A 12,803-nucleotide genomic window follows, 5' to 3' on the forward strand; every position below is an offset into this window, starting at 1 on the left:
CCCATATGGTCCCCTGAGCCTGCCAGGAGTAATTCCTGAGCACTGCCAGGTGTGGTCCAAAAACAAAAATTAAAAAAAAAAAAAAGATTAGAGACAGAATGGATCCTGATAGATATCTGGGCAATATCTCTAAACAGGAGAGATAAAGACAGTAATAAAGGGATTGAAATGATAGGACAGCGATCAGGGAGGACGTTTGCCTTGCATGGGGCTGACTTTGATTATCCCCAGCATCCCATAGGGTCTCCTGAGTCCCTCCAGGAAAGATCTCTGAGCTCAGAGACAGGCATCAGCCCTGAGCACCACCACCGGATGTGGCCCAGAAACAAAACTAAACTAAGACACAGCCTCATCTTTGCTAATGGTACCCTCTCCAGAAATAAAGGCAATAATGCATTTATTGTTAATAATAATAACTATTAATGCACTTATTAATAAAAAATAATTAGATACCAATAGAGGGAATCGTATGTGTTTGCTCTAAGCACCATAGTTATGCATCTAGCAATATTTGTATTTATATATATTCATATATTTATATTCATTTATATTCAATATATATTCAATATTTATATTCATTTATATTCATATGCATTATTATGATGAGGCAGTCAGGCAAGTCTAAGAACTGGTCCAGAAAGAAAAACAGGGGCCGGAAAGATAGCATGGAGGTAAGGCGTTTGCCTTTCATGCAGAAAGTTGGTGGTTCGAACCCCGGCATCCCATATGGTCTCCTGAGCCTGCCAGAAGCGATTTCTGAGCACAGAGCCAGGAGTAACCCCTGAACGCTGCCAGGTGTAACCCCAAAAAACAAAAATAAAATAAAATAAAGTAAAAAAAAAACAGAAAGGAAAACAAAGGTGATTAAACTTGTAGAGTTTTGCCTCGGTGCCTTGGATTTGATTCTCAGCATAGTGAAAAAAGAGAGGGAGAGAATGCAAAGAACAAATAATCTATTGCATAATAGCATACATAATGCATGCCCAGTATAGAGCATATGATATATTATCTGTTTATATGTGTGCATATATAATGTGCACAATATATTTTTAGGGGGCATTTGGGGCCAAATCCAACAGTGCTCAGGACTGATTCCTGGTTCTGTGCTCAGGGATCACTCTTGGAAGAGCTAAGGGGACCCTATGGGATGCTAGGGATCAAACCTGGGTTGGGTTGGGTTGGGGGCCAGAGCGATAGCACAGCAGGTAGGCTGTTTGCACACAGCCAACTTAGGTTTGATCTGTGGCATCCCATAGGAATCCTGAGCACTGCCAGGAATAATCTCTGAGCACTGAGTCAGGAGTAATCCCTGAACATCACCATGTGTGACCCTCCAAAAATAAAAAAATAAAAAAAAAAACAGAGTTGGCTATGTGCAAGACAAATGCCCTCTCTGCTGTCCTATACCTCCAGCCCAAGAAGAACAGGGATTGTGTCCATTTGTTTGTTTGTTTGTTTTGTTTTGTTTGGGGACACACTGGGGGGGGTTCCCAAAGCCTTCTCCTGTCTCTGCACTCAGGAATTACTCCGGTGGTGCTCAGGAAATCCTATGGGATACCTGGGATCAAACTCAGATCAGCCTCATGTACAAGGCCAGCACCCACCCCGCTGTCCTATCACCCTGGCACCCCAGAAAGACAGGGATTTAATCCCAGGCAGGTATCTCCAGAATCCCCACTCCTAACCTCCACACTTTATCCAGTGTGATTGGCTCCCAGGAGACCCCCAAAGACATCTGCAGGTTGTCAAGAGAACTCACGTTTTTTGAGGTGGAAGTGATGGAGGATAATAGGATTCCCGAAGTCTGGCTTTGGGAGCTCGGCTTGGTCCTCCTGATAATCCACTTCCTGTATTCTTCCCGTACCTGCAGAGAGGGTGACATAAATCCTGGGAGAAGGTCCCAGAAGGAGTCGTCAGAGGTGGGCCTGCATGTACCTGTTGGTTAAGCAGACAGTGGATGAGGAAGATGAAGGCACCCTGCAGGCTGTTGATGATGGTGAACAAATAAGCCATGACACCAGCTATGGGGCCGATCTGGAAGAGTCCCAGGACCCAAGAACACCCCAAGATGAACAGCTGTGCAAAGGCCTTGAATGTCAGTAGCCTGGAAGGACAGAGGATGAGATCTGGGGTAGTTTCTCTCTGCCCTGTGTTCCTGGCATCTGATGTGAAACCTTGTGAGGCAGAAGCTTCTATGCCAGATGGGGGAAATCAACTCCAGTAGACACCCCCACAAGGCAGTTGCGGATGGAGAAGGGGCCAGATCAGAGCAATAGGATAGTGGGGAGAGCGCTGGCTTGCATGCAGGCAACTCAGGTTTCATCTACAGCATCCCATAGAGTCCCCCACCTTGAGTCTCACCAGGAATGAGCACAAAGCCAGGAGTAAACCCTGAGCGCCACCAGGAGTGCCCTAAAATTTTTATAAAAGAAATTTTATGGGCCCGGAGAGATAGCACAGCGGCGTTTGCCTTGCAAGCAGCTGATCCAGGACCTAAGGTGGTTGGTTCGAATCCCGGTGTCCCGTATGGTCCCCCGTGCCTGCCAGGAGCTATTTCTGAGCAGACAGCCAGGAGTAACCCCTGAGCACCACCGAGTGTGGCCCAAAAACCAAAAAAAAAAAAAAAAAAGATTTATAAAAAAAAATGAATTGGGCTGGAGAGATAGTACGGAGGTAAGGCATTAGCCTTGCATGCAGAAGTGGTTCGAATCCCGGCATCCCATATGGTTCCCCGAGCCTGCCAGGAGCAATTTCTGAGTGTAGAACTAGGAGTAACCCCTGAGCACTGCTGACTGTGACCCAAAAACCAAAAAGAAAAAAAGAAAATAAATTGGGGCTAAGTGATAGCATAGCAACTGGGCATTTGCTTTGCAAGCAGCTGACCCAGGACAGACCCAGGTTCTATCCCCGGCATCCCATATGGTCCCCTGAGCCTGTCAGGAGTATTTCTGAGTGCAGATCCAGGAATAACCACTGAGCACTGCTGAGTCCGGCCCCACAAAAACAAAAATAAAATAAAATTTTTGTAAAAAAAAAAGGAATTTTAGGATGAGAAGAGGCGGAGGGAGGTTGTAACCTGGTGTCTTTGATCTTGGAGACATCGGCATTCATGCTGTTAAGATTCTGCTTCAGAATCCACAAGGTCCCAATGAGGAGGATGAAGTTGACCTGCCAAGGGAGCAGCAAGGGAAGGAGCTGTCAGACTATGTCCTACTCCCCTGGGAAAGAGGTCTCTGACCAAGAACCTCAGGAGCCTCACAACAATCACAACTCAGCAACATGAGTCCCTGAGAGTTGGGATTTCATTCCTAACTGAATCACCCACCTAATTTCTTTCTGTGTGTCTTTGTTTTAGTTGGGCCCACATATGGTGGTGCTCAGGGATCACTCCTGGCAGTGCTCAGAGGACCCTCTGGGATGCTGGAGATTAAACCTGGGTTGGCTGTGTGAAAGGCAAGTACCCTCCCTACTGTGCTAGGTCTTGGTCTGGCCTCCACTTTCCTTATTTCTGCCCTCCCCAATCTCCAGTTTGACACCCCTCTGCAGTCCTAACCTGGGGGTACCTGCTTTGAGCTATCTTACATAGAGGGTGCCCAGACAACAGGCTTCAAACTGAGGTGGGGGGGGGGCACTGAAGGTCTTTCTAGAATGATTTCACGTTCAGTGTTGAGATGGAAAGAAAATAAAAGAAACTGGGACCATAGGAGTAATACAGCATGGTAGGGTGTTTGCTTTGCATGTGGCTGACCCAGGGTTTAATATTTAACATCCCAGATGATCCTGAGCACCGAGTGATTTCTGAGCACAAAGGCAGGAGTCGGCTCCGAGCACTGCCAGGAGTAATCCCTAAGCATAGAGCCAGGTATCAGCCCTGAACACTGCCAGGTGTGGCCTAAAATAGAAAATAAAGAGGCCAAGAACACAGTGAGAGATGATAGATAGATAGATAGATAGATAGATAGATAGATAGATAGATAGATAGATAGATAGATAGATAGATAGATAGATAGATAGATAGATAGATAGATAGATAGATAGATAGGTAGGTAGGTAGGTAGATTAGATAGATAGATAGATAGATAGATATAGATAGATAGATAGATAGATAGATAGATAGATAGATAGATAGATAGATAGATGGATGGATAGATAGATGGATGGATGGATGGATGGATGGATAGATGGATGGATGGATAGATGGATAGATAGATAGATAGATAGATTGATAGATAGATAGATAGATAGATAGATAGATAGATGATAGATAGATAGATAGATAGATAGATAGATAGATAGATAGATAGATAGATAGATAGATAGATAGATAGATAGATAGATAGATAGATAGATAGATGATAGATAGATAGATGATAGATAGATAGATAGATAGATAGATAGATAGATAGATTGATTGATTGATTGATTGATAGATGATAGATAGATAGATTGATAGATGATAGATAGATAGATGATAGATAGATAGATAGATAGATAGATAGATAGATAGATAGATAGATAGATAGATAGATAGATAGATAGATAGATAGATAGATGATAGATGATGATGATAGATAGATAGATAGATAGATAGATTGATAGATAGATAGATAGATAGATAGATAGATAGATAGATAGATGATAGATAGATAGATGATAGATAGATAGATAGATGATAGATAGATAGATAGATAGATTGATTGATTGATTGATTGATAGATGATAGATAGAGATAGAGATAGATAGATAGATAGATAGATAGATAGATAGATAGATAGATAGATAGATAGATAGATAGATAGATAGATAGATAGATAGATAGATAGATAGATAGATAGATAGATAGATAGATGATAGATAGATAGATAGATGATAGATAGATAGATAGATATAGATAGATAGATAGATAGATAGATAGATAGATAGATAGATAGATAGATAGATAGATAGATAGATAGATAGATAGATAGATGATAGATAGATGATAGATAGATAGATAGATAGATAGATAGATAGATAGATAGATAGATAGATAGATAGATAGATAGATAGATAGATAGATAGATGATAGATAGATGATGATAGATAGATAGATAGATAGATAGATAGATAGATAGATAGATAGATAGATAGATAGATAGATAGATAGATAGATAGATAGATAGATAGATAGATAGATAGATAGATAGATAGATAGATAGATAGATAGATAGATAGATAGATAGATAGATAGATAGATGATAGAGACCATAAAGCCAACCACAGAATATTACACAGTATTATCTAGACTATAATATTTTTGTTTTGGTTTTGGGACCATACCCAACAGTGCTCCTGGCTCTGCACTCAAGGATCATTCCTGGCAGGCTCAGGGAACCCTATGGGATGCTGGGGATCAAATCCAGGTCTGCCACATGCATGGCAAGCACCCTCCTTCTGTGCTATGGTTCCAGCCCCTATATACTTATTTATTTTTAATTAAAACAAAAGGAAGAAAAAAAGAAAATAAACTTGCGAAAGGAGTGTCAGCAGGGACATAGAGAACTTCCTGCCTCCAAAGTTTCCCGTCCAGAATTCCAGGTGCCAGCAAGGAGCTTACCGTAATGATGACACAAACTGGCCCCAGAAAACTCCAGATGAAGCCTGTCTCTGTGTTCAGCCAGCAGCTACAGAGAGAAGAAGAGAGAGAGAGAGAGAGAGAGAGAGAGAGAGAGGGAGAGGGAGAAAGGGAGAGAGAGAGCAATGCTTTTCTCAAATTCTCACTCTGACTCATGCTTTTCTCAAATTCTCACTGACTCATACACAGTTAGGTTCACTGGTGATGGGGAAAATTGGGCATTGAGTTGGGGGTGAAGGCACTTAGGTGGGTGCAGGTCACATGATTATTTTCTTTATGCCACATCCAGCAGTGCTCATGAGATTATCCCAGATTCTGTTGCTCAGACATTACTCCCCAAAGGCTCAGGGGACCCTAAGGGATATCAGGATTTAAACCTGGGTCTGCTGCGTGCAAGACAAATGCCCTCCCCATTGTACTATTGCTCTGGCCCCACACCATCATTTCCTCAGAGCCCAGCAAGTCTCTTTTGCTATCTTCTTTCTGCTTTCATGTTCTGGGGATTATTTCCTGCATGCTTCAGATGATGTCTGTGTGTCCTTGATGCCTGACCTGGACTGTCCGTCACTTATCCTTTCTGGAATTTGGCCACCATTGTCCTTCTCAATTTGCCTCCTTTGCAAAATTCCTCCTGACACATCCTCCTGACACCTTCCTCTCTCTAGCTGTGCTTGTCCAATCAAGTTCCTGGTTTAGCTCCATAAATTTAAACAAATCTTTTATCGCCCCCTCACCCCTGAAATGGAGTCAGGGATTGAACTCCCCAGGTTTCCTGCAAGGCAAGCACTGCACTGCCGACTCATAGTGGTGAAAACATCAAGTGGCTAAAGAAATTGTGGTACATCTACACAATGGAATACTATGCAGCCATTAGGGAAAATGAAGTCATGGAGTTTGCTTCTACATGGACGGACATGGAGATTATTATGCTGAGTGAAATGAGTCAGAGGGAGAGGGGCAGACAGAGAATAATATCAGTAAAAATTTGTGGGAATCTAAGAAAAATAAAAGATAGTATGGTAACAATAGCCAGGGAAAACAGAGGTGAAGATCAGGAGGACCAGTCCAGTGTAGGAAGCTTGTCAAAGACCAGTGAGTGCAGTTAAGGCAGAGACGGGTCCATTATGACAATGATAGTTGGAAATTTTTACTCTGGACAAGAACTGGGTGCTGAAAGGAGATAAAAGTGGCATGCAAGGTACCCCTTCATTAACAATAGTGCAGGGGCTGGAGAGATAGTATGGAGGTAAGGCGTTTGCCTTTCATGCAGGAGGTCATCAGTTCGAATCCCGGCGTCCCATGTGGTCCCCTGTGCCTGCCAGGAGCAATTTCTGAGCCTGGAGCCAGGAATAACCCCTGAGCACTGCCAGGTGTGACCCAAAAAAAAAAAAAAAAACCCAATAGTGCAAACCACAGTGACTAAAAAGAAAAAAGAGAAGAGAGAAAAGCAAAATGGCTGTCCTAGCAATAGTGGGGTTGGAACAGTGGGAGGAAAATGGAGGAACATTGGTGGTGGGAAAAATGCATCCGTGAAAGTTGGCATACATTAAATGATTAAAAATCAAGTATGGGGGCTGGAGAGATAGCATGGAGGTAAGGCATTTGCCTTTCAAGCAGAAGGACGGTGGTTCAAATCCCAGCATCCCATTGTAAAGGAAAAGTTTCCCCTGGGTTTGCTAACTGCCCTGATCACTCACCCCCCTTCACAATTGTGGGAACTTGTAGACCCAGTTATAGTTTAACTTTCTTTTTGTTCCTACATGGTTTTAACCTGGTCATGTTAACCCTGTAAGCTTGCACCTGCACCTTGCAAAAATGTGATTGAGCAAATGCCAGATGTCATGTACTTCCTAAAGCAAATCAATCTACTGTACCTTTCTATTGTTTGAAATACTATATACAACTTGTAAGCTCATGGCTCAGGGCTGGCAGTTTCTGGCTTATGCTGGATTCTAGCGCAGCCCCTGCATATGCTTGTAAGAAAATAAACCCCCTGCTTTTGCATGAGACTGTGGTCTTGGTGTCTTTGAACGGTGCATCATTCTCCTGGACTTAACACCATATGGTCCCCCGAGCCTGCCAGGAGCAATGTCTGAGCCTAGAGCCAGGAGTAACCCCTGAGCACTGCTGGGTGTGACCCTAAAAAAAATCAAGTATGAACAATTTTATAACCATAGGGCCTAAATAAAGAATTTATTTAGATGCTGGAGAGATAGTACAATGGGTAGGGTATTTATGTGGCTGACCCAGGTTTGATCCCCAGCACCTCACATGGTTCCCTGAGCCCACGAGGAACAATTTTTTGAGTGCAGAGCCAGGAGTAACCTCTGAGCACAGCTGGGTGTGACCCCCAAAACAAACAAAAAAAAACAGAATTTTTTTAAAAGAAAGCCACAGTGTTAGATTACTGGATACTACCCTAATCTGTACTCATACTCCATCCTAGAGTGTGATCTGGTGATGGGATTACTGGATAGCTCCCTATTTAGTATTTCTTCTCCACCCTAGGGTGTAGCCTGGTTCTTGCTAATTAAAGACTGGATTTCAGAAAGGAAAAGGCTCATTCTCTGATCTTCCTCCACTAAGCTGCTTTCCTTCTTAGGAGCAAGAAAGCTTGTGTGGTGGGATTCCTGGTTTGAGCCCTGGATTTCCTGCACCCATTCTTGCGCCCTTTCACTCTGCGGATTATTTCCTGCTTCAACGTTTGCTTCTTGACACGAGTCTCTCCAGGTCCTAGTTTTGGAGAGGGGCAATGGTTATTGCTCTATTCATCCTTGCTGGAGTGATAGTTGGGAATGCAGCCAGAGAGGAGGGGAGAGAGGAGTAGGGAGAAGGCAGTCCACATCCACTCACCGGTTGTACATCCCATAGCCTCGCGAGTGTATGCTGGCAGAGAGCAGCACCACCAGCCCAGGGAGCCCGTACCCCAAGGCACAGAGGTGGCTCATCTTGATATTCCGGGAGTTAAAATAATTCACCACTTTCAGATTCCTGACCATGAGGAAGAGCAACACGGCTTCCACCAGCATCCAGAAGAAGCAGGCGAGGAAGAAGTAGTGCAGGAAACCCGCGATGACAGCACAGCCCGTCTGGGGAGCACAGAGGAGGGAGTGCACATCTGGGGTCACCCCTGGGGAAGGAGCAGGGGCTGGGGGGGGGAGAAGGCAGGAAGAGGCAGCTTTGGGGGCAACTTGTGTCTTTGAGGGTTCTCTGGATGGATGGAACGCAGGCTCACAATGATCCATGGGGATTTGGGAACAATGTTAAGCCCCAGATCTGCGACTTTAAGTTGCTGTTTTGTTTTGTTTGTTTGGTGGGGAGATGGAGTCACATGCTACAGTGCTCAGGGAATACTCCTGACTCTGTACTCAACACTCACTTTTGGTGGTGCTCAGAGGATCATATGTGGGGCTGGATCCCAGGTTGACCACCTGCAAGGCAAGTACCTGCCCACTGTACTCTCTTTAGCATTTCCCCTTTCCCCTTGTCTTTCTTTCTTTTTTTCTTTTTTCTTTCTTTCTTTCTTTCTTTCTTTCTTTCTTTCTTTCTTTCTTTCTCTCTTTCTTTCTTTTTTCTTTCTCTCTCTCTCTTTCTTCCTTTCTTTTTTTCTTTTATTCTTTCTTTTGTTCTTTCTTTTATGTCTTTATTTAAACATGGTGATTACAAACATGACCATAGTTGGGTTTCAGTTCTTTCTTTCTTTCTTTCTTTTTCTTCCTTCCTTCTTTCTTTTTTTTTTTTTTTGTTTTGATTTTTTAAACTCTGTTTAATGATTGATTGGTTTTTTGAGTCACATCCAGCACTGTGCAGGGGTTACTCCTGGCTCTGCACTCAGAAATCGCCCCTGGCAGGCTGGGGAATTGATCCAGGTCCCTCTCAGGTCTGGCACATGCAAGGCAAATGCCCTGCCACTGTGCTTATCTCTCCAGCTTCACTTTCTTTTATTTATTTTGGGCCACACCCAACAGTGCTCAGGATTTACTCCTGTTTCTGTGCTCAGAAGTCACTCTTGGCAGGCTCTGGGGACCATATGGGTGCTCGGGATCAAACTCAGATGAACTGCATGCAAGGCAAATGCCCTACCTGTTGTGCTACCACTCTGACCCATCTTTTTTCCTTCTTTCCTTCCTTCTTTATTTCTCTTTTTCTCTCTATCCTCCTTCCCTCCGTTCTTCTTTCTTTTCTTCATTTCCTTTCTTTATTTTTTTTCTTTCCTCTTTCTTTCCTACCTCCATTTCTTCTTTTCTACCTTCTTTCTTTCTGTCCTTCCTTCTTTTTCTTTCCTTTATTTCTTTCCTTTCCTATTTATTACTTTCTTTCTTTCCTTCTTTCTCTTTCTTTCTGTCTCCTTTTTCTTCTTTCCTTCTTTCTTTCTTTCCTTACTTATCTTTTTCCTTCTTTATTTCTTTCTTTTCTACATTCTTTATTTCTTTCCTAACTTTCTTCTTTCTTTGTTTGTGTTTTTTTTCTTTATTGTTTTGGGGCCATACCCAGTGGTTCTCCTAGCTCTGCACTCTGGGATCACTCCTAGAGAGATTAAGTGTCCCTGTGGGGTGTTAGGTATCAAACCCACATCAGCCACATGCAAGGCAAGCACTCTCCCCACTGTGACTCAAAATCTGCTTTAAATCTAATTCCAGCTTCTAAATCTACTTCTTTACTGAAGAAAGTCTTATCCACGCAGATGAAATAACGCTAGTGGGACAAACTCCTTACTTCCCATTCTCCAGTGGAAGTAAAACATCCCTCTCTGCGGGGAAAAAATCTGAACATTTTACCCAAAAATGCCTATCAGGAGAAGAAATCTACACTCTATTATGTTTCTAAAATGGTTCTGAAGTGCTCAGGGGTTACTCCTGGCTGTCTGCTCAGAAATAGCTCCTGGCAGGCACGGGGGACCATATGGGACACCGGGATTCGAACCAACCACCTTTGGTCCTGGATCAGCTGCTTGCAAGGCAAACGCAGCTGCGCTATCTCTCCGGGCCCTGGGATGAAAGTTCTGACCAAACTTCTGCCTACCCCAGTGCTCACCATCTCCTGGGTGGGGGGGAGACATATATACAGCAAAGCAACCAATAAATCAGCAAGGGTCCCCAATAAAAAAAAATAAATGCTAGGAAAGAAATCTAGCATTTCTAGAGGGGGCTGTGGTCCAGGGAAATATTTAGCAGCCTCTCTGGCCTCCGACCACTAGATGACAGCACTACTTCCTCTGGGGCTGGGGTTGGCTGACAGGACTATCTGTAGTACTTGACCAAGTGGCCACTAGGGGGGCAGAGTCACTGCAGAGGCCAGACCTAGAGGGACCTTGGAGGAGGATAAGCAGCAGGTGAGATGGAGACAGCTGGGCAGGACAGGGTGAGTGGGGCAGAGGGGAAGCTGGACAGGGCAGAGAAAGCCATACCTGGTGGCCAGTCTTGTCCACACCAGCCAGGAAGAGGAGCTTGGCCAGGAAGAGGCACAGGCAGAGGTGCAGGTGCAACCAGGTGTTTTGATTGCGAAGACTTCGACACAGCAGGAAGGTGGCGATGGCCAGAGCCAGGCACAGCAAAGAGATGGTCATGCCCAGCTGGCTGATAACATGCAGAGTGAAATCCATCTTGGGGGGGGGGGGCGAGGAAAGGGGAGGAAGCATGTTGGCCAACACCCCCACCTCCAGGCAAGAAAACAACCCTGCCACCTTCTTTTATTGGAGCAGAAAGGGGTAATGAGGGGATGGGACTCACTTTCCTCTCAGATACTGCTCAGGGTCCATCCCCCTGTCATCTTGACCTCCCTCTATGTCCCTCAGCACCTTTCCTGTTCCCAGCCTTCACCCCGTGTGCAATTATTCACCTCTGACTATTATTATTATTATTATTATTATTATTATTATTATTATTATTGGTTTTTGGGCCACACCCGGCAGTGCTCAGGGGTTACTCCTGGCTATCTGCTTAGAAAGAGTTCCTGGCAGGCACGGGGGACCATATGGGACACCGGGATTCAAACCAACCACCTTAGGTCCTGGATCGGCTGCTTGCAAGGCAAATGCCGCTGTGCTATCTCTCCAGGCCCAACCTCTGACATTATTAATCCACCCCTTGCACTATCACCCACTCTCATGATGCCAAAATCCTTCATACCTTGACACAAATATCCCATTCCCTGGCTTCGACACCGTCAATCTGGCCATGATTTGGGGGAGCACCTGGTTCCCTTGTGTTGAATCCCTTTCTGCTTAAAAATACCTACAATGCGCACTATTTCCTGTGCTGAACCTATGCATGCCCGTTCAGATACCCCTGACTTCAAGAGCAGATATGGCGAACTTTTGAGTTGTCCCTCAATTGCTCATGTTTGATTCTGTTTGCTTGTTTGGGGAAATCACCTCCAACTCTTGGTTCTGAGTTCAGGGATTCCTCCTGGCAGTGCTCTGGGCACAATCTGTAGCTCAGTGGCTACAACTCCCAGTTGACTGCATCATGCTAAGGCACACACCTTGCCTCCTGTACTTCCTCTCTGGAACCATCTCCAGAATTCTTAGTTTAGGGGTATCACACTCAGTGATGCTCAGGGCTGATTCCTGACTCTCATCTCAAGAATTAGTCCTGGCAGGCTCAGGGGGACCCTGTGGGATCAACCAGGGTCAGCAGTGTGCAAGGTAAATGCCCTCCCTTCTGTGCTATGGCTCTGGCCCTCCATAATTATTAATTTTTGGTTTGGAGGCCACACCTGGTATTGTTTTTGGGTTACTCCTGGCTCCTGGCTCCACACTGTAGAATCACCCCTGGTGGGTTTGGGAAAACCTTATAGGATGCCCAGGATAGAACCTGGTTTGGGTACATGCCAAGAAAATGCCCTCCCCATTGTGCTATGGCTCTGACCCTCCATCATTTAATTTCTTTTTTTTTTTTTTTTTTGTTCTTTTGGGCCACACCCGGCGGTGCTCAGGGGTTACTCCTGGCTGTCTGCTCAGAAATAGCTCCTGGCAGGCACAGGGGACCCTATGGGACACCGGGATTCGAACCAACCACCTTTGGTCCTGGATCAGCTGCTTGCAAGGCAAACGCCACTGTGCTATCTCTCCGGGCCCCATCATTTAATTTCTAACGAATCTTTACAATTATTTTCATGATAGATGCTCCAGAAATGGCATTTATGTTTGTTAATGTGCCTGCACTTGCTTTGAGTCACTTCCCATTTC

The 12,803-nt window shown here is 44.5% G+C and overlaps 1 protein-coding gene across 1 annotated transcript in view; it reads right to left on the minus strand.

Annotated features, from left to right (window-relative positions):
- The window catches only part of ADGRE1 (adhesion G protein-coupled receptor E1), a 42,205-nt gene that overhangs the window by 502 nt on the left and 28,900 nt on the right, over window positions 1-12,803 (minus strand). Inside the window, exons 13-18 of the mRNA XM_049788297.1 lie at window positions 11,022-11,216; window positions 8,468-8,703; window positions 5,597-5,663; window positions 3,077-3,168; window positions 1,936-2,104; window positions 1,686-1,864 (exon numbers count right to left, since the gene is read on the minus strand). Coding sequence (XP_049644254.1) covers window positions 1,686-1,864; window positions 1,936-2,104; window positions 3,077-3,168; window positions 5,597-5,663; window positions 8,468-8,703; window positions 11,022-11,216 — 938 coding nt within the window. The remainder of the gene's footprint in view (window positions 1-1,685; window positions 1,865-1,935; window positions 2,105-3,076; window positions 3,169-5,596; window positions 5,664-8,467; window positions 8,704-11,021; window positions 11,217-12,803) is intronic.

This window comes from Suncus etruscus, chromosome 15 (assembly GCF_024139225.1).
Source record: "Suncus etruscus isolate mSunEtr1 chromosome 15, mSunEtr1.pri.cur, whole genome shotgun sequence".
Classification (NCBI taxonomy): Eukaryota; Metazoa; Chordata; class Mammalia; order Eulipotyphla; family Soricidae; genus Suncus; species Suncus etruscus.